A 24,557-nucleotide genomic window follows, 5' to 3' on the forward strand; every position below is an offset into this window, starting at 1 on the left:
GCGGCCGGACACGAAGTCTCCTTACCAAGGTAGGTTTGTTGTCACTATCGCCCTGGTCTGAAGGACAGAGACAGGAGACAGACGGGGTTAGAAACACGACAGTCCAGGGTGCAGTCCCCCCCGCCTCAGCCAAGCAGTGACACCCCCCCCAGGGGCAGCAGGGCCCGTGCAGAGTTAGTGGCAGCAGGCGAAGCACCAGCTGGGTTAGTGGCTGCAGCCGGTGTGGCCCCCAAGGGCTCAGCAGGGATCCTGGGGGTGGGGGTGTTCCTTGCACCAGGATGGTGAACCCGGGGGGGGGAGGGAAGGGCGAGCAGTGGGGGATGGGGAGGGAATAAGCAGGCAACCCCTTGGCCACGTGACCCCCAGGCCCTGCGTCTCCGCGGTGCTGCCCCAGTTCCCAGCCCCAGCCGCGCGGGTTGGGTTGGGGGGGAGTAAGGGGGGGTTGCCGGAGGGAAGGGGGTGGGGGGATGGGATAAGCAGGGAACCCCAGGCCCAAGTGATCCCTCACCCCATCTCCACGGTTGCCCCCAGAGTTCCCAGCACCAGACGTGGCGGGAGTGGGGGGCACCCGGAGCCCGTGACACCCACAGCCCAGAGCAGCGACGGGGGACCCAGGACCCAGCCCGGGAGAAGAGAATCCCAGACGGGCTCTTGGAAACTGGGGCTGGCGCGGCTGCGATGTCACTTCCTGTCTGGCCAGGGAGTTTCCCATCATGCCCCTTGGCTGTCAATCACACTGTGGTGCAGGGGAGCAGCAGCAGCACTAGCAATGGTACAGGCATGTGGCTCGCAGGCCCCGCCCACACGGCCTACAGGCCCCACCCACACAGCTCACAGGCCCCGCCCACACAGCACATGGCATGCAGCTGCGAGGGGTGGGGCTGCTACTTACTGTGGGTGGGCGCGGCCTGGCCTCCGACGGGCGAGTGCTGCTTGGGCCCACTGGGAAAACAGCAGACTCTGCATGACACCGGGGGGCAGGGGTGGCAGGGCAGGGGGGTGGGATTGGGCCGTGTCCCACGCCAGGGATGGAGGGCAGCAACCAGCCAGCTTCCCCAAAACTGCAGACCTATCCCGCCTCCTCTCGCCTCCCCACGGCCCATCCACCCACACACACACCTATCGAACCCCATACCCATTCATCCCCCCCACCTCTCTATCCATCCACCCCCCACATTCACCCTGTGCCCCAGACTCAGCCCCTGGCTCTCCCTGTGGGGATGGGTAGCTCTGGGGTGGCTCAGGGTGCTGGGTGCCAGCCTGGGCAGGGATTGCTCCCTGGGAGACCTGACACTGTTTCCAAGAGGCGTGTGGGGCGAGATCCCATCCTGGGGGGCAGAGAGGTGGAAGGACACTTCAACACAGAGCGACTGACAAGCAGAGACCCCAGAGTGCAAAGACCTGGGGCTGGGGGGCAGAGAGAGTGACCTCCTCCAGCACCCAGGGGCAGCTCCCAACCCCCCTCAACAGCGCTCAGGGCAGCCCCCAGCCCCAGGGACCCCCGGCCCCCCGAGCTGTTACCCTTCAGTTTTGCGGAGCAGGAAGTAGAGCAGGCCCCCAAGCAGCGCCGCCCCAGCCAGCGACCCGATGACGATCCCGGCGATGGCTCCAGGCGACAGGCCTAGAGGTGAAGTTGGCTCTGGAAGAGATTCTGGAGGAGAAAAGGGAGAAAGGGGGTGTGTGTATCAGGGAGTACAATCACCGCCCCCCCCTCACAGCCCCACGCTTCCCAATGCTGCTTCCTCTTGGTGCCCAACATGAGGCCCTGGGGGCTGGAGCCCCCATCTGCCCCCCCCCGAGACATTGGGGGTAGCTCAGCCAGGGGTCCTCTGAGCCTGACAGGTTTGGGCCCAAAACAGGAGCCAGGATGCGGTGGGCTGAGGGGGGGTCCAAAGGTCAGGAACTGGGAAGTCTCCTGGTGCTACCCAGCCCCCTTGGGAGCAGGGGGGGCTTGGGGCCCCCCAGTGGAGCCAGTGACCCCCACGCCCAGTGCTGGGTGAGTGGGGGTCTCAGCTCTATCACTGGCTGGTGTCAGGAGGATTCGGGAGACCATGGGGCTGGACGGTGCATTGATAGATCCCCTGCCCCCCAGCCACAATGGAGTCCCTCCTAGGCCTGGGGGAGACAGACCCCCAGCCTAGCCCCAGTCCGGGCACCCAGCACCTGGCCCTACAGAGGATGGACCATATCCAGAAACATCGCCCAAGGGTCCCCCGAGAGCCATGGTCAGCCCACGTCCCAGCCACCCCACCACGCCCCAGCCCGGCTCCATGCATGGCCCAGACACACCTGCACCTCGACCCCAGCAGGGCGTTTTCTGGTGGCGGACAGGGAGACAGCGCTAGGTTTGATCTCAGGGACTCACCCACAAACCGCGCAGTGACAGACACCGAGACAGTGCGGTTGGTAATTGGGTTGTGAGCCCGGCACTCGTACGTGCCCTGGTGATCTAAGGTCATGGGGTTAAAGGTCAAGCTGCTTCCGGTCTGGTTAGTGTCGGTGCCATTGAGACCCCAGCGATAGCTCGGGGCTGGGATGGAGTCGGCGACGCACGTCAGGGTCAGTGGGGACCCGAGGGTCAGGGTGATGGGTCCCGGCGGGTCAATCCTGACAGACTCTGGCCCATCTACACACAGAGAGAGGGGATCAAGGGAAAGGACAGTGCCCATGAGAGATCCCAGTATTAACAGCTCCTGTATCCAACCCCAGAGGCAGCCGCATCTCCGTGGCTGGGCGATGCCGGCAGGGCCAGAGGGGCCGGGGGCCGGGGCTGCAGTTACTCACAGGCCACTGTCACGGTGCTGGGCTCACTGCAGTTGGTGCTAACGGGGTTCCTGACCTCGCACTGGTAGGCGCCGGCGTCATCCCGGGTGACACCCAACACCGTGAGGGTCCGGTTGTCAGGGAAGAGCACCAGCCGGTCACTGGGCACGAGGGACGCCCCATCCCGGAGCCAGAGCACGGTGTCAGCACTGGGGGAGCTGTTACACCTGAGGGTGAAGGTCCCGTTCTCCAGCACTAGGGTTTGGTTCGGTGTCACTGTGGGCCTGGGCAGCATTTCTGTGCAAGGAACAGAGAGAGTGTTACTGTGTGTCCCTGCTGCACTATGTGGGATTGGGGCTAATGTCTTGTGGGACTGGGGCAAGGGTGCTGGTGTTGCCACCATGTGAGGTTCTGGGAAGGGTCCCAGCGCCATTGTCCTGCGGTGCCGTGGGAAGGGTCCTTCGCCCTTTGCTCCTCAGAGCCGCAGAGATGGGCAGTCACCTTCTGGGGTCCAGCAGAGGGTCCCTCTCCCCAGCGTGGAGTCTCACAGTTATTGATGCCTCCCTGAGGCTCTGGCTCCCGGAGTCCTGTGATTTTTGGGAGACTCTCGGCTCTGGTTTGAAGGGAGAGCGATGCTGTGGCTCCTAGACTCTGGCCTGACAGCAGGATTTTCAAGACGATCCCGTGACAGTTCAGGCTGGACCTGAGGTCACAACCCCACAAGGTGTTTGGTGCTGCTGGCATTGCCCCGTGGGCACAGCCCTGTGCCAGTTCCTTGCCGTCCCCTCCGACCCAGATGGAGCTGCCCATCCCAGACCCAGGACGAGGGGTGGGGGTGACCTTGCTGGTGCATCATCGGCAGTCAGCCAGAGTCATCTCACTGTCCCCAGGGAGATAGGGGAGACCCAGTGGGGTGAGGGGGGCAACCTCCCAACCTAGCACTGCCCCCTAGTCCCACCCAGCCATATAGCTCAGCAAGGGCCTGTGACAAAGTGGGGCTGTTCTTAATGTCCCCTCTGAATACTGTGGGGGGCCCTGTTTCTGGCCGACCCTCTGGCTCCTGGCAACTAATGGCCAGGCCCTTCCCCCGCCACGGGATGCTAAAGGTGCTGGAGACAGAGAGATCAGGTGACCTCCTGGCCCGGCAAAGGGGCTGAGCAGAGAGGAGGGGCTGGGGGGGTGGTTAGTCTGGAGCTGGCTGAGGACGAGGAGTGAAGTGCAGACGTGGGGGTCTGGCTCACTGCCCCCCCAGAATGGACCCGGCCGAGGGGTCCGGTTCGCTGTACCTACAAGCTCTGTGTTAGACCCTGTTCCTGTCATCGAATAAACCTCTGTGTTACTGGCTGGCTGAGAGTCACGTCTGACTGTGAAGTGGGGGTGCACGACCCTCTGGCTTCCCCAGGACCCCGCTGGGGCGGGCTCGCTGTGGGAAGCGCATGGAGGGGCAGAGGATGCTGAATGCTCCAAGGAGAGACCCAGGAGGTGAAGCCGTATGAGCTTCTTGCCCTGAACAAGTCTGCTCCGAGGGAGAGGAGGTTCCTCAAAGTCCTGCCTGGCTTTGTGGGGAGCAGTTCCAGAGCATCGCCCGCAGACTCCGTGACAGGGCCTCACAGCCCCAGGCCCCCTGGGTTCTCCCCATGACCCACGAGAATCTGACTGAGGAGGAGAGGTCCGGACTCCAGTGGCAGGGCCAAGGAAACCCCTCCAGTTTGTACCCCCTTCCCCGGTGGGCTGTGAACATCCTCTCCCGTCTGTTCCCTCAGGGCAGCCCCCATCTCCCTGTCCCCCTCTGAGCTCCCTGTCCTGCCCGTTGGCTAATTCACTCTCCAGCACCCCTTGCTGGGGGGCACTGAGCAGCGCAGGGGCCGTGGGGGGCAGGCGAACCAGGTAAGTCCCAGGAGAGAATCAACAGAGTGAAGGAGGAAACAGCGGCTCAGAGAAATGGTGTCTCCCCTCCCCGATCTGCCCCATTCGCTACCCACCCCCAGGAGGCAGCGCTGGGGCCAGCAATGCACAGATCTCACTGGGACACAGACCAGGTGCGCGGCTGGGGGCCTGGAGCCAGCCCATAGGGTGATAGCGGGTACAGACTGACACGCCCCCGCCAGAGCCATGGCCACATGCCCGGCCCAGGTGGGAACCAGCTGGAGGCGCCAGGTGTGCAGGAATCTGCTGTCTGAGCTGCAGTGGGGTGTGATAGGGGCCTCCCATGAAGGACAGATGCCCCAGAGGGGCAGGGGGAAGAGACAGGACGGAGCCAGGAGGGAGAGACGGGCACAGAGCAGTGCACTCAACCTGCTGATCGGACGGGTCAGGCATCACTTGGAAGGCGACAGGCAGCGTCCGGTCCAGCTGCAGCACGGCTGGGAGCAGCCCCCACAGGACAGAGCCCATGGGGTGGAGCTGGGCCCTGGGCAAGACCAGAGCGCAGGGGGATGTGGCTGGAGAGACAGTGAAATAGCCGAGAGCACCCAGCACACGGAGCGGGATCCGCGCAGGCAGTGACAGGCGACAGGGGGTGTCTGATCTGGACTGGAGAGGGTTGGAAGCATCCCCTGGAGAACAGATCCCGAGGGGTGAATCCAGAACTGAGCTGAAGACCCCAGACCTGGCTCTAGAGCCAGGCAGAGCCCAGGGTGCAGGAACAGCGCTGACCTGTGGGGTCGGTGCACAGCGTGACAGGTGACAGGGGACGTCCAATGCAGACAGGAACCCAGCTGCAGACAGAACAGATCCGGAGTGGCTGGGGCGCTGGCTGGACAGTGACGGAGCCCCAGGTTCTCTGGGTGCCTGAGAGAGAAGAGGGTGTAGGGCGCAGTGCCCGGCTACTCACCCTGCACCTGGATTACCAGGCTGGTGCTGTTCTTGGTCAGGCTGGTGATGGGGTTATGTGCCTGGCACATGTACATGCCCTGCTGATCAAAGCTTGTCAGATTAAGGGTCAAGCTGCTCCCCGTCTCCTTTAATTCAGTGCTATTGAAAACCCAGCGATAGTGCGGGGCTGGGACGGACTCAGAGACGCACGTCAGGTGCACAAGGGACCCCAAGAGCTGGGGGAGGAGCTCTGATGGCTCTATCCTGGCGGACTCCGGCCCATCTGCACAGAGAGGGAGGAGGTCAGGGGAAGGGCACCAGAAAGGGATCCCTGTATAAACAACCCCACGCCCAACTCCATGGGCAGCTGCATCGCCATGGTTGAGTGAGAGCCAGGCGCAGCGCGGCCGGGGGACGGGGCTTCAGTTACTCACAGGCCACCGTCACGGTGCTGGGCTCGCTGCGTATGGAGCTGACGGGGTTCCCAACCTCGCACTGGTAGGCACCGGCGTCGCCCCGGGTGACATTCAGCACATTGAGAGTCCGGTTGTCAGAGGACAGAACCAGCCGGTCACTGGACGCGAGGGATGCCCCGTCCCGGAGCCAGAGCACGGTGTCAGCGCTGGGGGAGCTGTTACACCTGAGAGTGAAGGTCTCGTTCTCAAGCACGAGGGTTTGGTTTGGTGTCACCGTGGGCCTGGGCAGCATTTCTGTGCAAGGAGCAGAGAGAGCATTACCGTGTGTACTGCCCCTCCATCCACATAGCATCGGGGTCCAGCACCACCATTCTGTGGGATTGTGGGAAGGGTCCTGGTGTCACTACCATGTGAGGTTCTGGGAAGGGTCCCAGCGCCACTGCCCTGCGGTGTCGTGGGAAGGGTCCTTCACCCTTTGCCCCTCAGAGCTGTGGAGACAGGCAGTTGCCTTCTGGGGTCTGGCAGAGGGTTCCTCTCCCCGGCGTCGAGTCTCACAGTTATTGATGCCTCCTTGAGGCTCTGGCTCCCCGAGTCCTGTGATTTTCGGGAGACTCTCGGCTCTGGTTCGAAGGGAGAGCGACGCTCCAGCTCCCAGACTCCGGCCCGACAGCAGGGTTTTCAAGCTGATCCCATGACAGTTTGGGCCCAAGAGGAGAGTTGTGACCCCACAGGGTGCTTGGTGCTGCTGGCATTGCCCCATGAGCACGGCCATGTGCTGGGTCCTCGCCTTCTGCTCCTATCCAGACGGAGCTACCCATCCCAGACCCAGGCCGGACACAGGGGTGACCTTGCTGGTGCATCCTGGGTAGTTTGCCAGAGCCTCTTACTGACCCTGGGGAGCATAGGGTGACACAGTGGGGTGAGGGGGGCATCCCCCCAGCCCAGCGCTGCCCCCCATTCCTACCCAACCCTATAGCTGTGACGAAGTGGGACTGGTTTTAATGTTCCCTCTGAATACTGTGGGGGGGCCTCAGTTCCTGGCCGACCCTCTGTCTCCTGGCAACTAATGGCCAGGCCCTTCCCCCTGCCAGGGGATGCTAAAGGTGGGGGAGAACAAAGGGGTCAGGTGACCTCCTGGCCTGGGAGAGAGAGACAGTCAGAGAGGAGGGGCTGGAGGGGGTTGGGGAGTTTCTGGAGGCTGGCTGGAAAATGGAGGGGAGCCCCGAGAAGGCAGCGGGACTGTGGCCTCCCTGGGGCCCCAGATGGACCTAACTAAGGGGGGTCTTGTTATCTGTACTGGCAAGACCTGTTTTGGACTGTGTTCCTGTCGTCTAAATAAACCTCTGCGTTACTGGCTGGCTGAGAGTCACATCTGACTGCAAAGTGGGGGTTCAGGACCCTGTGGCCCCCCCAGGACCCCGACTGGGTGGACTTGCTGTGGGAAGCACACAGAGGGGCATATGCTGAATGCTACATGTGAGCTTCGTGCCCTGCAGACAGTCTGCTCCAAGGGAGAGGAGGCTCCCCAAAGTCCTGCCTGGCTTTGTGGGGAGCAGTTCCAGAGCATCGCCCGGGGACTCCATGACAATAGCTCAGCAAGGCCCTCACAGCCTTATGCCCCTGGTTTCTCCCCACATCCCATGAGAGTCTGACTGGGGAGGGGGTGTCCAGAGTCTAGCTGCAGGGCCAAGGAACCCCCTCCAGTCTGTATTCCCTTCCCCGGGGGTGGGGGGTGGGACTGTCCCCTTCAGTCTGTTCTATCAGGGCACCACCCTCCCATGCCCGCTGGTTAATGCTCTCTCCAGGAGCCCCTTGCTGGGGCCACCGAGGGGTATGGGGCCCGTGGCGGGCAGGCACATAGAGAAGAATCTGGTAAATCCAAAGAGAGAATCAACAGAACGAAGGCGGAAACAGCACCTCAGAGAGACGGTGCCTCCCCCTCCGGCCATCCACTACCCAACCCCAGGAGGCAGCGCCGGGGCCAGCAGTGCCTAGATCTCAGGCGGGGACACAGACCAGGTGCACGGCTGGGGGCCTGGAGCCAGCCCATAGGGTGATAGCGGGTACAGACCAACACCCCCCACCAGAGCCATGGCCACACGCCCGGCCCAGGTGAGAACCAGCTGGATGTGCCACGTGGAAAGGAATCTGCTGTCTGAGCTGCAGTGGGATGTGATGGGAGCGTCCCACAGAGGACAGATGCCCCAGAGGGGCAGGGGGCAGAGACAGGACAGAGCCGGGAGGGAGAGACGGGCACAGCGCAGGGCACTCAATGCGCTGATAGGACAAGTCAGGCATTGCTTGGAAGAGAACAGGCAGCATCTGGCCCAGCTGCAGCACGGCTGGGAGCAGCCCCCACAGGACAGAACCCACAGGGTGGAGCTGGGCCCTGGGCCGGACCAGAGGGCAGAGGGATGTGGCTGGAGAGACAGTGAAATAGCCGAGAGCACCCAGCACAGGGAGTGGGATCAGTGCAGGCGGTGACAGGTGACAGGGGGTGTCTGATCCAGACAGGAGCATCCCCTGGAGAACAGAGCCTGAGGAGTGAATCCAGAACTGAGCTGAAGACCCCAGACCTGGCTCCAGAGCCAGGCAGAGCCCAGGGTGCAGGAACGGCACTGACACGTGGGGTTGGTGCAGAGTTACAGGAGACAGGGGACGTCCCAGGCAGACAGGGAGCCTGGCTGGAGACAGGACAGATCCGGAGTGGTCAGGGCGCCGGCAGGACAGACAGTGACGGAGCCGTGGGTGCTCTGTGTGCCCGAGACAGAGGCGGGTGTGGGGCACGGTGCCCGGTTACTCACCCAGCACCACAGTCTCCAGGGTGGTGTAGCTCGAGTGGCCAACAAAGACAATTATCCCCACACAGGTGTAAGTCCCAGACTGGCTCACGGAGAGATTGAGGACCAGGAGCTCAGAGTGGGAGGAGGCCAACAGAGCCTCAAATGTACAATGCCTCTGGACTGGCATTGGCTTGACAGGACAGCTGGAGGCTGGAGCCCTCAGCATAAACGTTCTGGCGGTGGGTGATTGCGGAGGTGTTGAGCCCATCTGGAGCAAAGACAGGAGAGCCGCATGTTGGGGAGGGGCTGCGGGGGGAGGCTGCTCCAGCTGCAGAGACCTCAGCACCCAAGGGGCCTAGATCCAAAAGCCAGCAGGCACCCGACACCGTCCAGCCGGTGCCGCTGCGTAGCTTGGTAGGATCCCCCCACTTCATCCAGGCCATGGAGGAGATGGGTGGTTTGGAGAGAGACGCCCTGTCTGGATCCAAAGTCCCGGAGTGATGGAGATTCCCCCTCCCCAAGCTGCTCCCCTGGGGTCCTCTCCCTGTGGGGAAGTGGCCCCGTACCCCCAGGCTGGCTCTGACTCACTGCAGCTCCCAGCTGCAGGGTCTTGCTCCGCATTGACCTGCAGGGTTTGAGCCCTCTGCTCCCACAGACCCCGGCCCCACGTCTGTCTGTCTGCGTCTCAAAGATCCTCCATCTCCTGCCCCCAGGGCCCCGATCTCTGACCCCCAGCTGGAGCTCCCCCAGCCCCATGTCTGTCTGTCTGCGTCTCACAGATCCTCCATCTCCTGCCCCCAGGGCCCCGATCTCTGACCCACCGGCCAGAGCTCCCCCGGGAAGTGGGGAAGGACCCTTGGTTGCCGGGGCTCACGCTTACAGAGCACGTCCAGTGGGACAGTGTCGTTCTGGGAGCTGGCAGCGTTGGTGGCCAGGCAGGTGTAACTGCCCGAGTCGTTCCTGCTGCCAGGATCCAGCATCACGGTCTGGTTGTCGCTGCTCAGAGGGACATGGGCTCCAGCCTTAACAATCTCGTTATCCTTGAACCAGCTGTAGGAAACTGGGCTGCCCCCAGCCTCACACCTCAGGGTCACAGCCCCGGGTTTGATGGGGATGGAGGGTGGAGATGGTGATTGACCCTAGACACCCCCTCCGTGGGACAAAAAGGGGCAGGCAGTTATCCGAGGCACAGCGGAGCAGCTGGTGGGGCGTATGTCCCGGGATGGGGTAACATGCTCCTTCCCCCTGGAGGTCCAGCCTGGCCCTGTGACGTTACTGACATAACCTGTGACCATATGGATCATTGTTGCAATCACTGTTATATATTTGCTGCAAATATTGTACAAAAGTTGCTGTGTGAGGTGTCTATGGAAAGGTTATAATTTGCTGATTATGATGATGCTGTCTTTGTTTGTGTATCATTTGTGTAACTGAAGTTATGAATGCTAGCTATGTTCTTGTATCTCAATATGTTTGATTCTAAATAGCATTAGTGAAGCATTTGGTGAGATTCTTGAGAATTAAGTGCCCAAACCAGAAACACTTAACTGACAATGGACTTTGGAAGACTCCAATCTACATATGAAGTCTACCTGGGAAAGTTCAAGATAGCATGTGGGCAATGCTAACACAGAGAAGGACCGGGATATTCTACAGGCTGATCTGGATGACCTTGTAAACTGGAGTAATAGTAATAGGATGAAATGTAATAGTGAAAAGTGCAAGGTCATGCACTTAGGGATTAATAATAAGAATTTTAGTTATAAATTGGGGACACATCAGTTGGAAGTAACAGAGGAGGAGAAGGACCTTGGGGTATTGGTTGATCACAGGATGACTATGAGCCGCCAATGGGATATGGCTGTTAAAAACGCTAATGCGGTTTTAGGATGCATCAGGCGAGGTATTTCCAGCAAAGATAAGGAGGTGTTAGTACCGTTATATAAGGCACTGGTGAGACCCCACCTGGAATACTGTGTGCAGTTCTGGTCTCCCGTGTTTAAGAAGGATGAATTCAAACTGGAATAGGTTCAGAGACGGGCTGCTAGGATGATCCAAGGAAGAGAAAACCTGTCATATGAAAGGAGACTCAAAGAGCTTGGCTTGTTCAGCCTAACCAAAAGAAGGCTGAGGGGGGATATGATTGCTCTTTATAAATATATCAGAGGGATAAATATTAGAGAGGGAGAGGAATTATTTAAGCTTAGTACCAATGTGGACACAAGAACAAATGGATATAAACTGGACCCTAGGAAGTTTAGACTTGAAATTAGAAGAAGGTTTCTAACAATTAGAGGAGTGAAGTTCTGGAACAGCCTTCCAAGGGGAGCAGTGGGGGCAAAAGACATATCTGGCTTCAAGACTAAGCTGATAAGTTTATGGAGGGGATGATATGATGGGATAGCCTAATTTTGGCAATTAATTGATCTTTGATTATCAGCAGGTAAGTATGCCCAATGGCCTGTGATGGGATGTTGGATGGGATGGGATCTGAGTTACTAGAGAGAATTTTTTCCTGAGTGCTGGCTGGTGAGTCTTGCCCACATGCTCAGGGTTTAGCTGGTGCCATATTTAGGATCGGAAAGGAATTTTCCTCCAGGGCAGATTGCCAGAGATTCTGGAGGTTTTTCACCTTCCTCTGCAGCGTGGAGCACGGGTCACTTGCTGGAGGATTCTCTGCACCTTGAGGTCTTCAAAGCACAATTTGAGGACTTCAATAACTCAGACATAGGTTAGGGGTTTGTTACAGGAGTGGATGGGTGAGATTCTGTGGCCTGCGTTGTGCAGGAGGTCAGACTAGATGATCATAATGGTCCCTTCTGACCTTAAAGTCTATGAATCTAAGAATGTCTACCACCTGTAAAGAACTGAGTCATGCATGAACATGTGACTTGCCCATGTGACTCCAGACTCCATTTTGCTGTAATTTTCTACAGTAAGAACAAAAGGTTCCTACACCTAGAAAAGACTATAAAAGGCTGATGCCTCTTCTCCATCTGGTCTTCAATCCTGCTTCTTACCTCTGGAGGGACTTTGCTACAAACTGAAGCTCTGAACAAAGGACTGAATGACCCATCCCAGCTGTAGATGTACTCCAGAGACTTGACTTAAGCCAACATTTTATTTCATCACTGCTACAAGCCTGAACCAAGAACTTTGCCATCACTGTATGTAATTTCTAACTCTCATCTCTATCTTTTTCCTTTTATTAATAAACCTTTAGATTTTAGATTGTAAAGGATTGGCAACAGCGTGATTTGTGGGTAAGATCTGATTTGTAAATTGACCTGAGTCTGGGGCTTGATTCTTTGGGATTAAGAAAACCTTTTTCCTTTACTGGGGTATTGGTTTTCATAACTATTCCCAGGACAAATGGCACTGGTGTTGATATTGGGAAACTGGAGTGTCTAAGGGAATTGCTTGTGACTTGTGGTTAGCCAGTGGGGTGAGACCAAAGTTCTCTCTGGCCGGCTGGTTTGGTTGCCTTGGTGTGGAAAGGACCCCAGCCTGGGGCTGTAACTGCCCTGCTCTGAGCAATTTGTCCTGAATTGACACTTTCAGTAGGGTCCCACCAAAGCCAGCATCATTACAGGCCCCCCCATTGGGGAGTGAGCCAGGCTGACCCTCATCCTGCTGGGGTCAGGTGGGAGCATCCCATGGACACAGGGTGTGACATTGCACTCCATATGATTTTATGAAAATATGCTAATAAGTGTGAATATGATGTAACTGGAATACGCTTCATGCAAAAGGTCCCTTGAAATGTATCATTACAAAGCTTATAATCTACTGAGTGTGGTCGTCCTATTTCTATAAATGTATCACTCTTGTATCTGAAACTAGAAATCTGAACTATAACTCTGAGGTCCCATTGTAATTATGCAAAGTGTGGGCCATTAATGGTGGTTTGGAATCTTGATGGCTCCCATCAACCAGGACAATTGACTGCAGATGGGTGTGTTTTATCTGTAAGTCTTCCTGTGTACTGTGTGCTGGCAAGTGGGTAATGAAGTCTTGCAGTGACTGATCATGTCACCTGAACTGGAATCCATCTTTAACCTGGTGCTTTTCCATTGAGAAGAGGGGGTGGGAACCCAGAGAGGGACAAAGGATACCCGCCTTATGCAAAAGATATATAAAGGGGTGGGACAGAACAAAAGGGGAACTGTAGCGAGGCGGTGTGGCTCCCGTCCTCCTCCGGGAGGGTCGAGCCCCGCCAGACGCCAGAAGGGGCGGGGCCACTGGGCACTGAACCTGCCCCTCAGAGGGTCAGGAGGCGACGCGGAAGTATAAAAGCCGGCCGGCGGCGCTCAGTTGAGGCCCAGCCGCCGTCAGAAGCAGACCTGCCAGAGGTGCTCGTGACTGGGAGGCTGCCGAGGCCCAGGGTGGTTGCCCGGACTGGCCAGAGCTGCCCCGCCCCGCTACGAGGAGGAGCTGCCGGAGCCGCCCCGTCCCTACTGTTACCCCGAGGAGCCGCCCCGCGCCCGCTACGAGGAGGAGCTGCCGGAGCCGCCCCGTCCCTGTTGTTACCCGGAGGAGCCCCCAGCGCCCGCTACGCCGAGGAGCTGCCGGAGCCGCCCCGTCCCTACTGTTACCCCGAGGAGCCGCCCCGCGCCTGCTACGCCGAGGAGCTGCCGGAGCCGCCCCGTCCCTGCTGTTACCCGGAGGAGCCCCCAGCGCCCGCTACGCCGAGGAGCTGCCGGAGCCGCCCCGTCCCTGCTGTTACCCCAAAGAGCCCCCAGCGCCCGCTACGCCGAGGAGCTGCCGGAGCCGCCCCGTCCCTGCTGTTACCCGGAGGAGCCCCCAGCGCCCGCTACGCCGAGGAGCTGCCGGAGCCGCCCCGTCCCTGCTGTTACCCCAAAGAGCCCCCAGCGCCCGCTACGCCAAGGAGCTGCTGGAGCTGCCCCGTCCCTGCTGTTACCCTGAGGAGCCGCCCCGTGCCTGCTACGCCGAGGAGCTGCCGGAGCCGCCCCGTCCCTGCTGTTACCCCGAGGAGCCGCCCTGCGCCTGCTACAAGGAGGAGCTGCCGGAGCCGCCCCGTCCCTGCTGTTACCCCGAGGAGCCGCCCCGTGCCTGCTACGCCGAGGAGCTGCCGGAGCCGCCCCGTCCCTGCTGTTACCCTGAGGAGCCCCCAGCGCCCGCTACGAGGAGGAGCTGCCGGAGCCGCCCCGTCCCTGCTGTTACCCCGAGGAGCCCCTGGAGCAGGCCTGGCCGGACTTCCCAGAGGTGCTGCCGGACCTACCGCCCAGCCCCAGCCGGGAGGGGCCCAGGCTACTTGACTTCCCGGGGCTGACACCACTGACCAGGTAGGCCCAGAGGGGGAGATTGGCTGTGGCCCGCGGGCAGCTGACCCCAGTCAGGCTGCTGACGTACCTGAGCCCATGTCAGTGTGTTGCGGCCAGGATCCCCACTGACCGTCAGCGGTGACAGCCGCTCCTAGGGCCCCGGGCTGGGACGCAGCGGAGTGGGAGGGCTGGTGTCCCCCTGCCACCCTCTCAGGGGCATCAGACTCCCCCTCCCCCTGGCCTCAGGAGGCCACTCAGATAACTGTGTGTGTTTGGTGCCCCGCCCGACCCAAGGGCTGGGCCCCCTTAAACTATGCCACTGCTCGGTCCTGCCCCAAAGGGCTCGAGCTGCCTGAACTATTGTTTGCTCAGCCCTGAGCCAAGAGGGCCTGAGCCGTTATAACTGTGTGTTTGGTGCCCTGCCCGACCCAAGGGCTGGGCCCCCTTAAACTGTGCCACTGCTCGGTCCTGCATCAAGGGGCTCGAGGTGCCCGAGCCTCGGGCGAGGCGGCCCTGAGCCCCGGGACTGAGGGCCTGAGACCCCGAGCTGACATTCTGTTTACTCCGCCCTGCAGCAGAAGGCTGGAGTCCCGAGCGACTGTGCAGCGTCGCTTGGCCCTGACAAAAAGGGCAGACTCGGACAGAGTGTAGCGAGGCCGGTGTGGCTCCCCTCCTCCTCCGGGAGGGTCGAGCCCTGGCCGGGCACCTTTACAGGAACCATCATGAGAAGTCCCCTAGCTACCACCTGAGCTGGAACAAGGGCTGTACCAGGGGAAAGGATTGTGCCCAGACTAGGAAGGCGTCAAGTCTGAGAAAGGAAACTTATTGAAACATCTCTGAGGGTGAGGTTTTATCTGTATTCAGTTTTCTATTGTATTGCATGTTTTATTTTATTTTGCGTGGTAATTCACTTTGTTCTCTCTGCTATTACTTGGAACCACTTAAATCCTACTTTCTGCATTTAATAAAATCACTTTTTACTTATTAATTAACCCAGAGTATATATTAATACCGGGGGGCAAACAGCCATGCATCTCTCTCTATCAGTGTTCTAGAGGGCGAACAATTTGAGTTTACTCTGTATACGCTTTATACAGGGTAAAATGGATTTATTTGGGGTTTGGACCCCATTGGGAGCTGAGTACCTGAATGCTGCAGACAGAAGCACTTCTTAAGCTGTTTTCAGTTAAGCCTGCAGCTTGTGGGGGACGTGGTTCAGATCTGGGTCTGGGTTTGCAGCAGGCTAGTGTGTCTAGCACAACCAGGCAGGGCACTGAAGTCCCAAGCTGGCAGGGAAAACAGGCTCAGAGTAGTCTAGGCACATCAGGTGACAGTCCCAAAGGGGGTTTCTGTGATCCAACCCATCACAGAGGGGCTGTGGAGTGAAACTGGAATGGACCCAGAGCCCAATGGACAGGATGTGGGGCAGAGACAGAGAGAGAGCAGGGAGCACGGGCTGCACTGAGGGCAGAGGGTGGGTAAGAGACGCACACCAGGCTGACGTCCGATTCCCACACAGGGCAAAGGCACAGAGCCGAGGGGAGGCAGGACGGGTCACAAGCGACATGTCACTGGGCACAGGCAGGCAGCGCTGGATGCGCTGGGGAATTGAATCCAGAGCGATGAATGATCCAGATTCAGGAATACAGTTTCCTCTGATACTGTGTGGGTGCCTCAGTTTCTGGCCGACACTCTGTCTCCTGGCAACTAATGGCCCAGTGTGATGATGAGGTTCTAGCGGGACCCAACTGAGGTGCTAATTTAGGACTAATCGCTTAAACAGGGCAGTTACTGCCCTAGGCTGGGGTTTTTCCACCTCTAAAGCAAACCAAACCATCCAGACAAAGAAGACTTTGGTTTCACCCCACTGGCTAACCACAAGTCACACAAGCAATTCCCTTAGACACTCCAGTCTCCCAGTATCACCACCAGTGCCACCCATCCTGGGGATGAATGGTTATGAAAACCAACACCCTAGTAAAAGAACGGTTCTCTCGATCCCAAAGAATCAAGCCCCAGACCCAGGTCAATATACACATCAGATCTTACCCACAAATCATGCTGTTACCAATCCTTTAGAATCTAAAGGTTTATTCATAAAAGGAAAAAGATAGAGATGAGAGCTAGGATTGGTTAAATGGAATCAATCCCATACAGTGATGGCAAAGTTCTTGGTTCAGGCTTGTAGCAGTGATAGAGTAAACTGCAGGTTCAAATCAAGTCTCTGGAACATCCCCCGCTGGGATGGGTCATCAGTCCTTTGTTCGGAGCTTCAGTTTGTAGCAAAGTCCCTCCAGAGGTAAGAAGCAGGATTGAAGACAAGATGGAGATGAGGCATCAGCCTTTTATAGGGTATGTCTACATCTACAGTTTTGCAGCGCTGGTTGTTACAGCTGTATTAGTACAGCTGTATAGGGCCAGCGCTGCAGAGTGGCCACACTTACAGCAACCAGCGCTGCAAGTGGTGTTAGATGTGGCCACACTGCAGCGCTGTTGGGCGGCTTCAAGGGGGGTTCGGGGAACGCGAGAGCAAACCGGGGAAGTAAACCAGCTTCGCCGCGGTTTGCTCTCGCGTTCCCCGAACCACCCTGCAAACCGCAGGGAAGGAGACCTGCTTGCTCGGGGTTCGGGGAACGCGAGAGCAAACCGGGGAAGGAGACCAGCTTCGCCGCGGTTTGCTCTCGCGTTCCCCGAACCACCCTGCAAACCGCAGGGAAGGAGACCTGCTTGCTCGGGGTTCGGGGAACGCGAGAGCAAACCGGGGAAGGAGACCAGCTTCTCCGCGGTTTGCTCTCGCGTTCCCCGAACCACCCTGCAAACCGCAGGGAAGGAGACCTGCTTGCTTGGGGTTCGGGGAACGCGAGAGCAAACCGGGGAAGGAGACCAGCTTGATTACCAGAGGCTTCCTCAGGTATGCTGGGATACCTGCTTATTCCACGGAGGTCAAGAAAAGCGCTGGTAAGTGTCTACACTTGATTACCAGCGCTGGATCACCAGCGCTGGATCCTCTACACCCGAGACAAAACGGGAGTACGGCCAGCGCTGCAAACAGGGAGTTGCAGCGCTGGTGATGCCCTGCAGATGTGTACACCTCCTAAGTTGCAGCGCTGTAACCCTCTCACCAGCGCTGCAACTTTGTGATGTAGACAAGCCCATAGTCTTTTCCAGGTGTAAGAACCTCTTTGTTCTTACTGCGGAAAATTACAGCAAAATGGAGTCTGGAGTCACATGGGCCAGTCCCTGCACACCCTGCTGAGTTACAAGGCGTATCTGCCTTCTCTCCATGGGTCAATTGTGTAGCTGATGGTCCTTAATGGGCCATCAAGCAGACTAGGCAGAGCTAACACCAACTTGTCTGGGATGTCTCCCAGAAGCACAGCACAAATTTGAAATACAGACAGTATAAAGCCAATACTTATAACTTCAACTACAAAATGACACATGGACACAGACAGCATAATCATAACTAGCAACCCATAACCTGGTCTTAGACACCTTATATTACCCCCTTTACATAAGATTTGGTGCCACTACAGGACCTTGATTGCAACCATGTTCTATATGGTCCCAGATTATATCAATAACGTCACACCCCCAACGCAAAATTGATGCAGGGAGGGATGACACAAACATCACTGACTGCATCCCAAGAGCTCCCCATCCTTGGGTCTGTCTCACTACAGCTAGTGTTGGGCTAGAGGCTGTACCAGTGTATAACAGAAATGGTTTATCAAAGTCATGTTCAATAACATGATTGAATCTCTTTACAAACTCAAGGTAAAACGTGGTTTTAACAACAGTGGATTGGATCTGCTTTTGCCTAGCAGAAGTTACTGGCTGGTGGGGTGGGCTCTCTGTGCTAACAGCTATTAGCAAGTCTTTCTTTTCCCAGCCAGGCAGGTAATTTGCATTAACACAAACATTAGCTTTTAACTTTTTAGCTGCTACCAATTCCAAGGCTGGACTCTGTCTTACAAAGTTACCACACAAATCCAGAGGGTCTGAGGGTGAGAGTTTGCTTGCCCTTCCCTGCATCCTCAAGTATTCCAGTAACCAAATCTGTCCTGAGACCCTGAAGCACAGGCTGCTCACTCACAGAATCAGCATGGAGACATTCCTGTTCCAAACCATTGTCTTCCTGACAAGCTGGCCACACACAGCCACGCGGTTATAGGGCTGCTCAACTTTCTTAAGAGCTTTTACTCCATCTGAGACCTTCTTAAAGCTACCCACACTGGATCTTTCAAAAGGAAAGTCAGTGGATCCATTTACAACAGAAAATTTCTGGCTGTTAGGAACTGAAACTTCCTTGACTAAATCACTTTTACACCCTTTAGTTGCAGTAAACTGCTTGCACAGGTTATCATGAGGATTTCCTTCCCTATGGGCTTTTCTAAGCAGTAATTCACCCCTCTCAGAAATTCTACCCTCGCCCAGGGCCGCCCAGAGGATTCAGGGGGCCTAGGGCAAAGCAATTTCAGGGGCCCCTTCCAAAAAAAAAATTGCAATACTATATTCTAGCTGGGGCCCCTGCGGGCCCCGGCGCAAATTGCCCCACTTGCTCCCTCCCCCCACAGGTGGTCCTGGGAAAAATAAACCTTCCGCATCAAACCCAGTTTAGAGAAAACTTCTTTACAAGGTATCACTGGTTCACAGCATCAGCTAGTGCTAAAAGGCACTAAAGCTCATTAAAAGGGTTGGACAAATATTTTCCGTCAAAACTTTTTTTGGATTGAAAACTAGGGGGTTTTAAAAATATCTGCTTTCCTTCAAAATTTGTGTTGTTTTTTTAATTGAAAAGCTGAAATTAGTCTGCCAAAACCTGAATATGGTTTGGGGTTTCAGAAGTGTGTGGCCAAATATTTGCTGCTTGCTGTGTTTGATTGTTTAAAGAAAGAATAAAAAAATTCTGCTTAAAAAAGAATCCAAAACTTTTGAACCACCTCAGATTGTGACCAAATGCCTGAGCCCATCCAGTCAGAGATTTTTCCAGGTTTCTGATACTCTGCTGGCTTCCATGACTTGTATCTGTCTCCATAACTTTGGGTTCATTTAGCTTAGAACATAAGAACGGCCGTACTGGGTCAAACCAAAGGTCCATCCAGCCCAGTATCCTGTGTATCGACAATGGCCAATGCCAAGTGCCCCAGAGGGAGTGAAGCTAACAGGCAATGATCAAGTGATCTCTCTCCTGCCATCCATCTCCACCCTCTGACAAACAGAGGCTAGAGACACCAGTCCTTACCCATCCTGACTAATAGCCATTAATAGACTTAACCTCCATGCATTTATCTGTTTCCTAGAGACTGGCTCCACGGGGTCCCTCACAAACTGGAGACGGTTACTGTGAGTTTGTCTTTAGTATAGCTTGTGTACATACTCCATGAACTGAGCATTTGAGTTTGTTCCAGAATCTGGGATGAGCCTATGTTGTGAAAACTGAAATGCTCAAAATAGCACATGGATGTGAATGGACACAGAGTGCTAAAATTAAATTAACCCAGGAGTTCTCAAACTGGGGGTTGGGACCCCTCAGGGGGTCATGAGGTTATTACTGGGGGTCACCAGCTGTCAGCCTCCACCTCAGACCCCGCTCTGCCTCCAGCATTTATAATAGTGTTAAATATATAAAAAAGTGTTTTCAATTTATAAGGGGGGAGGGGTCGCACTCAGAGGTTTGCTATGTGAGGGGGGTCCCAGTATAAGAGTTTGAGAACCACTGAATTAACCCCTCTGGAGCCTCAGGGAATGCTGGGGAGGGGGGGTCTCCCTTGGTAGGGCTGGGAAGGATATTGCTCTTCTCAAGTGATCTCTCCCCCAGCGGCTAATTTTAAAGGAAGCTACCCTCCCCTGACGTGAATCTCCCTATGGCACTGAAATTAAACATTGGCATTTGAGACATGAAAGGGATGGGAGCCCTAATGGAAAAGCTAACAGCTTGGCTCTTCTGCAAGCCTCAAACTGCTGAATGAGCTTTAGGGTAGGGAAGGCTGTGCCTCCCAAACAGCCTGGCCCTGCCCCCTAGCCGACGCACACCCACTTCCTGCCCCCCAACTGCCTGCCTCCCTCAGAATCCCTGACCCATCCTGCTCCTTGTCCCCTCACTATCCCCCAGAGACCCCCACCACCACCCCAGGACCCACCCCTGCTCCCTGTCCCGACTGCCCTGACCCCTATCCACGCCCCCACTGAGTCCTGACAGACCCCCAGTATGCCCACGATCCAACCCCCCCCCGTTCCCTGTCCTCTGCCCGCCCCCCACCTCTGCCCCCTCCCTGTCCCTGGGACTCCCTGCCCCTTAGCCAACCCCCCCGTTCCCTGTCCCCTGACCGCCACCTCCAACCTCTGCCCCCTCCCTGTGGCCTGACTGTCCCTGGGACTCCCTGCCCCTTAGCCAACCCCCCCCAGCCCCGGCCCCTTACCCCCGGCTCCCCCCTCACCCGGAGCCTCAGCACGTCTAGCAGCGTCCCTCGACAGCGGCAGCGTGGCTCCGGGGGCCCCTGAACTCCACCCCGCTCAGAGCTGCGCGGTCAGGGGTGGGGCTGAGAGCTCAGCCCGCACTCAGCTCCCTCCGCCCGGCCTGGAGCTCGCAGCCCTGCTCCCTGACCACGCGGCTCTGAGCGGGACGGGGCTCAGGGGCCCCGCTGCACCGCTGATCAGGGACGCTCCTGAATGTGCTGAGGCCCCGGGCGAGGGGTGGAGCCGGGGACGGGCCGGGGCGGGAGCCTCAGCCGTTCTCTTCGGGGCCCCTGCGGAGCCCGGGGCCTGGGGCAAATTGCCCCACTTCCCCCCCCCCCCCCCGTGCGGCCCTGCCCTCGCCCTTTTCACCTAGGGCTTGGTTTAAATGGACACTTTCCGGAGAAACAACAGACTCTTTCTGGGTCTCACTCACATTTAGAATCACCTCTGGCCCATCAGGCGGATCTCTACACAATCTCCTTTCAGGCAAACTTACAGACTTTCTAGATAACAGGTTAGAAGCAGTCTTCTTCCTTTGCCACACACAAGCTCAGGAATCTTTTCCTTCTTGCTACAAGTTGTCAAACTGTCAGTGGGCAACACAATTAAATCACCTTCATGCTCTCCTTGTGCCCTGGCTAGGGTATCACCCTGAGCAGACAGAGCTGCTACACCCTTTTCCAGCCACACATTAGCAACTGGCAAACTACAAGCTCCCGAAATTGTCTGGTTTCTGGGATTTTGCTGCAACACTAACTGGATGGACCCTAGTGACAGTGCCATTCTCCCCAGCAGACACAAATTTAGGACCATTCCCTTCCTGGGCTTTAGCTGTGTCCACAACCAACTCTGAGACAACTGCACTATTCTCAACCATCACAGGCTGAGAGGCACCTTCTGTCTGCTCCACAGACACAGAAGAGCTGGAGACACCTTCTCCTTCACCAGACACACAGCTTGGGATTTCATTTCCCTTGTCCCAGCACACAGGGCTGTTCACAGACAACTGCTTGGAGACCGGGGTAGCATCCTCCATAGACAAGTCAATACCCCTGACAGACACAGGCACATTTCCTTCACTGTCACATTTCTCCACACAGGACACAGGTAAGGGATAGGGACATTCATCTTCCACTATCCTTGTCTTCCCAAACTGCTGACTAGACAAAGCCATCAGCTCACAAGATTGCCTAGGTTCCTCCAAACTTTCCCTACCAGGCACATTGCCACTTCCAACAGACACATTGCCGCTCTTCTCACTACACTGAGCTATTTCTAACAGTCACACAAGCGATTTCCTTAAACACTCCAGTCTCCCAGTATCATCACCAGTGCCACTCGTCCTGGGGATGAATGGTTATGAAAACCAACACCCTAGTAAAAGAAAACGATTCTTTCGATGCCAAAGAATCAAGCCCCAGACCCAGGTCAATATACACATCAGATCTTACCCACAAATCACGCTGTTGCCAATCCTTTAAAATCTAAAAGTTTATTCATAAAGGGGAAAAAGGTAGAGCTGAGAGCTAGAATTGGTTAAATGGAATCAGTTACATACAGTAATGGCCAAGCTCTTACTTCAGGCTTGTAGCAGTGATGGAGTAAAACTGCAGGTTCAAATCAAGTCTCTGGAACATCCCCCGCTAGGATGGGTCATTCAGTCCTTTGTTCAGAGCTTCAGTTTGTAGCAAAGTCCCTCCAGAGGTAGGAAGCAGGACTAAAGACCAGATGGAGATGAAGCATCAGCTTTTTATAGTCTCTTTTCCAGGTGTAAGAACACTTCTTTGTTCTTACTGTGGAAAATTACAGCAAAATGGAGTCTGGAGTCACATGGGCAAGTCCCTGCACACCCTGCTGAGTTACAAGGCGTATCTGCCTCCTCTCAATGGGTCAGTTGTGTAGCTGATGGTCCTTAATGGGCCATCAAGCAGGCTAGGCAGAACTAACACCAACTTGTCTGGGGTAGCATAGAACAAGTTTGAAATACAGATAGGATAGAACCACTATTCATAACTTCAAAATATACAGACAGACAGACAGCATAATCATAACTAGCAACCCATAACCTGGTCTTAGACACCGTATATGACCCCTTTTACAAATGATTTGGTGCCACCACAGGACCTTGGTTGCAGCTGTGATGGAGTAGGGACTGTCTGTGTGGGGGATGGGAGAGCCGGAGGTGTCTTTAGGTGAGGCACTAGGACCTAAGCCTGTAACCTGAGCCAGGGAGCAGGGAGGTGTGTCAGCACCTTTGCCCGGGAAGGTGGACAAAGGAAGGGGCTGGCTGGAGGGGGTTGAGTTTAGTTTCGGTTTTGGGCTGAGTGTTTGGAATTCAGGGGACTAAGCTTCCTGAACCCCAGCAGGACTTGATTGAGGGGTCCTGGCTGTGCCTGCAATCTCTGTGGTGACCTGCATTCCTGTTGTCCAATAAACCTTTACTGTGAGTCCCAGGAAGAGGGGTGCAGGGCCGGACTCCCCCACACTCTGTGACAACTGGTGGCAGAGGCGGGAGATACTGCACCCCGTGGACGGCACTTCCTGCAGTAAGTGACTGGGGAGCAGTAAAACGAAGGGGGATTGACGGGTACCAGGTGGGCTGAAGAGTCAGAGAGAGACGGGGTCAGGGGGTGGTTAACCCCTGGGAGTGTGTGCCCAGTGAGAAGGACTTTGCAGTAACGGGGTCCCCCGGGGGATTTCAGCGAGCGGTCCCAGGGGCGGAGGAGTCTGCAGCTCGACCCTGGCAGAGAGGTGGTGACCTCAAGAAGGGCTGGTGCACGAGGGGTCCCCCTGGAAACCGTGGGGAGCGGCGAGCACCCTGGCCTGTGAGTGGCCAGCAGGAAGATGTATGCCCAGCGGCACAATTGAGACCTGCTGGAGCTGTGCAAGCAGAGGGGGCTGCACCTGGGGAGGCTCACCAAGGACCAGCTGATTGCCCAGCTGGAGCAGGAAGACCGCATGAATGAACGGAGCCCTGTCTCTGGGGGAAGCAGCCGGGCAGATGCAGCGCAGGCACCAGTGTCTGTCCCCGCTGGGAGTGGTCAGCCGGCAGACGAGGGCTTCCTGAGACCCCTGTTCCTATGCCTAGAGGAAGGGCGGGGAGGAGCCCAGCGGCTAACGAGGGCACCGTGACCCCCCCAGCCAGCAGGGGATCCTCCCGGCGAAGCTCACCCGCCAGCAGGGGATCATCCCGGCAGCGCTCAGCATCCGTGGAGCGCAAGCAGCTGGAATGGGAGAAAGAGCTAAAACTGAAAGAGCTGGAGGATTGTGAGAAACAGAGAGAACATGAAGAACGACAGTGTCATCATGAGCTGGAACTGGCGAGGTTGAGGGGCAGGGGGCCCCCGGCTGTGGGGAGTGAGGGGGGGCCCAGGACTGCGCAGAGCTTTGAGAAGTGCATCCTGGCCCAGCGTAAGGAGGGGGAGGACATTGATGACTTTGGGAATAAAGGGAAACAAGACGACTTTTTATCAATACATTAGAAGCAAGAGGAAGACCAAGGACAGGGTAGGCCCACTGCTCAGTGAGGAGGGGGAAACAGTAACAGGAAACTTGGAAATGGCAGAGATGCTTAATGACTTCTTTGTTTCGGTCTTCACTGAGAAATCTGAAGGAATGTCTAATATAGTGAATGCTTACGGGAAGAGGGTAGGTTTAGAAGATAAAATTAAAAAAGAGCAAGTTAAAAATCACTTAGAAAAGTTAGATGCCTGGAAGTCACCAGGGCCTGATGAAATGCATCCTAGAATACTCAAGGAGTTAATAGAGGAGGTATCTGAGCCTCTAGCTATTATCTTGGGGAAATCATGGGAGACGGGGGAGATTCCAGAAGACTGGAAGGGGGCAAATATAGTGCCCATCTATAAAAAGGGAAATAAAAACAACCCAGGAAACTACAGACCAGTTAGTTTAACTTCTGTGCCAGGGAAGATAATGGAGCAGATAATTAAAGAAATCATCTGCAAACACCTGGAAGGTGGTAAGGTGATAGAGAATAGCCAGCATGGATTTGTAAAGAACAAATCATGTCAAACTAA

At 56.4% G+C, this 24,557-nt stretch overlaps 1 protein-coding gene across 1 annotated transcript in view; it reads right to left on the minus strand.

The window, feature by feature from the left end:
* Positions 1-24,557, minus strand: part of LOC127038297 (carcinoembryonic antigen-related cell adhesion molecule 1-like) — a 37,228-nt gene that overhangs the window by 1,594 nt on the left and 11,077 nt on the right. The window contains exons 3-9 of the mRNA XM_050930856.1: positions 6,012-6,287; positions 5,597-5,860; positions 2,785-3,060; positions 1,790-1,813; positions 1,522-1,621; positions 893-942; positions 26-57 (exon numbers count right to left, since the gene is read on the minus strand). Coding sequence (XP_050786813.1) covers positions 26-57; positions 893-942; positions 1,522-1,621; positions 1,790-1,813; positions 2,785-3,060; positions 5,597-5,860; positions 6,012-6,287 — 1,022 coding nt within the window. The remainder of the gene's footprint in view (positions 1-25; positions 58-892; positions 943-1,521; positions 1,622-1,789; positions 1,814-2,784; positions 3,061-5,596; positions 5,861-6,011; positions 6,288-24,557) is intronic.

The sequence above is a fragment of the Gopherus flavomarginatus genome, chromosome 20 (assembly GCF_025201925.1).
Source record: "Gopherus flavomarginatus isolate rGopFla2 chromosome 20, rGopFla2.mat.asm, whole genome shotgun sequence".
NCBI lineage: Eukaryota > Metazoa > Chordata > Testudines > Testudinidae > Gopherus > Gopherus flavomarginatus.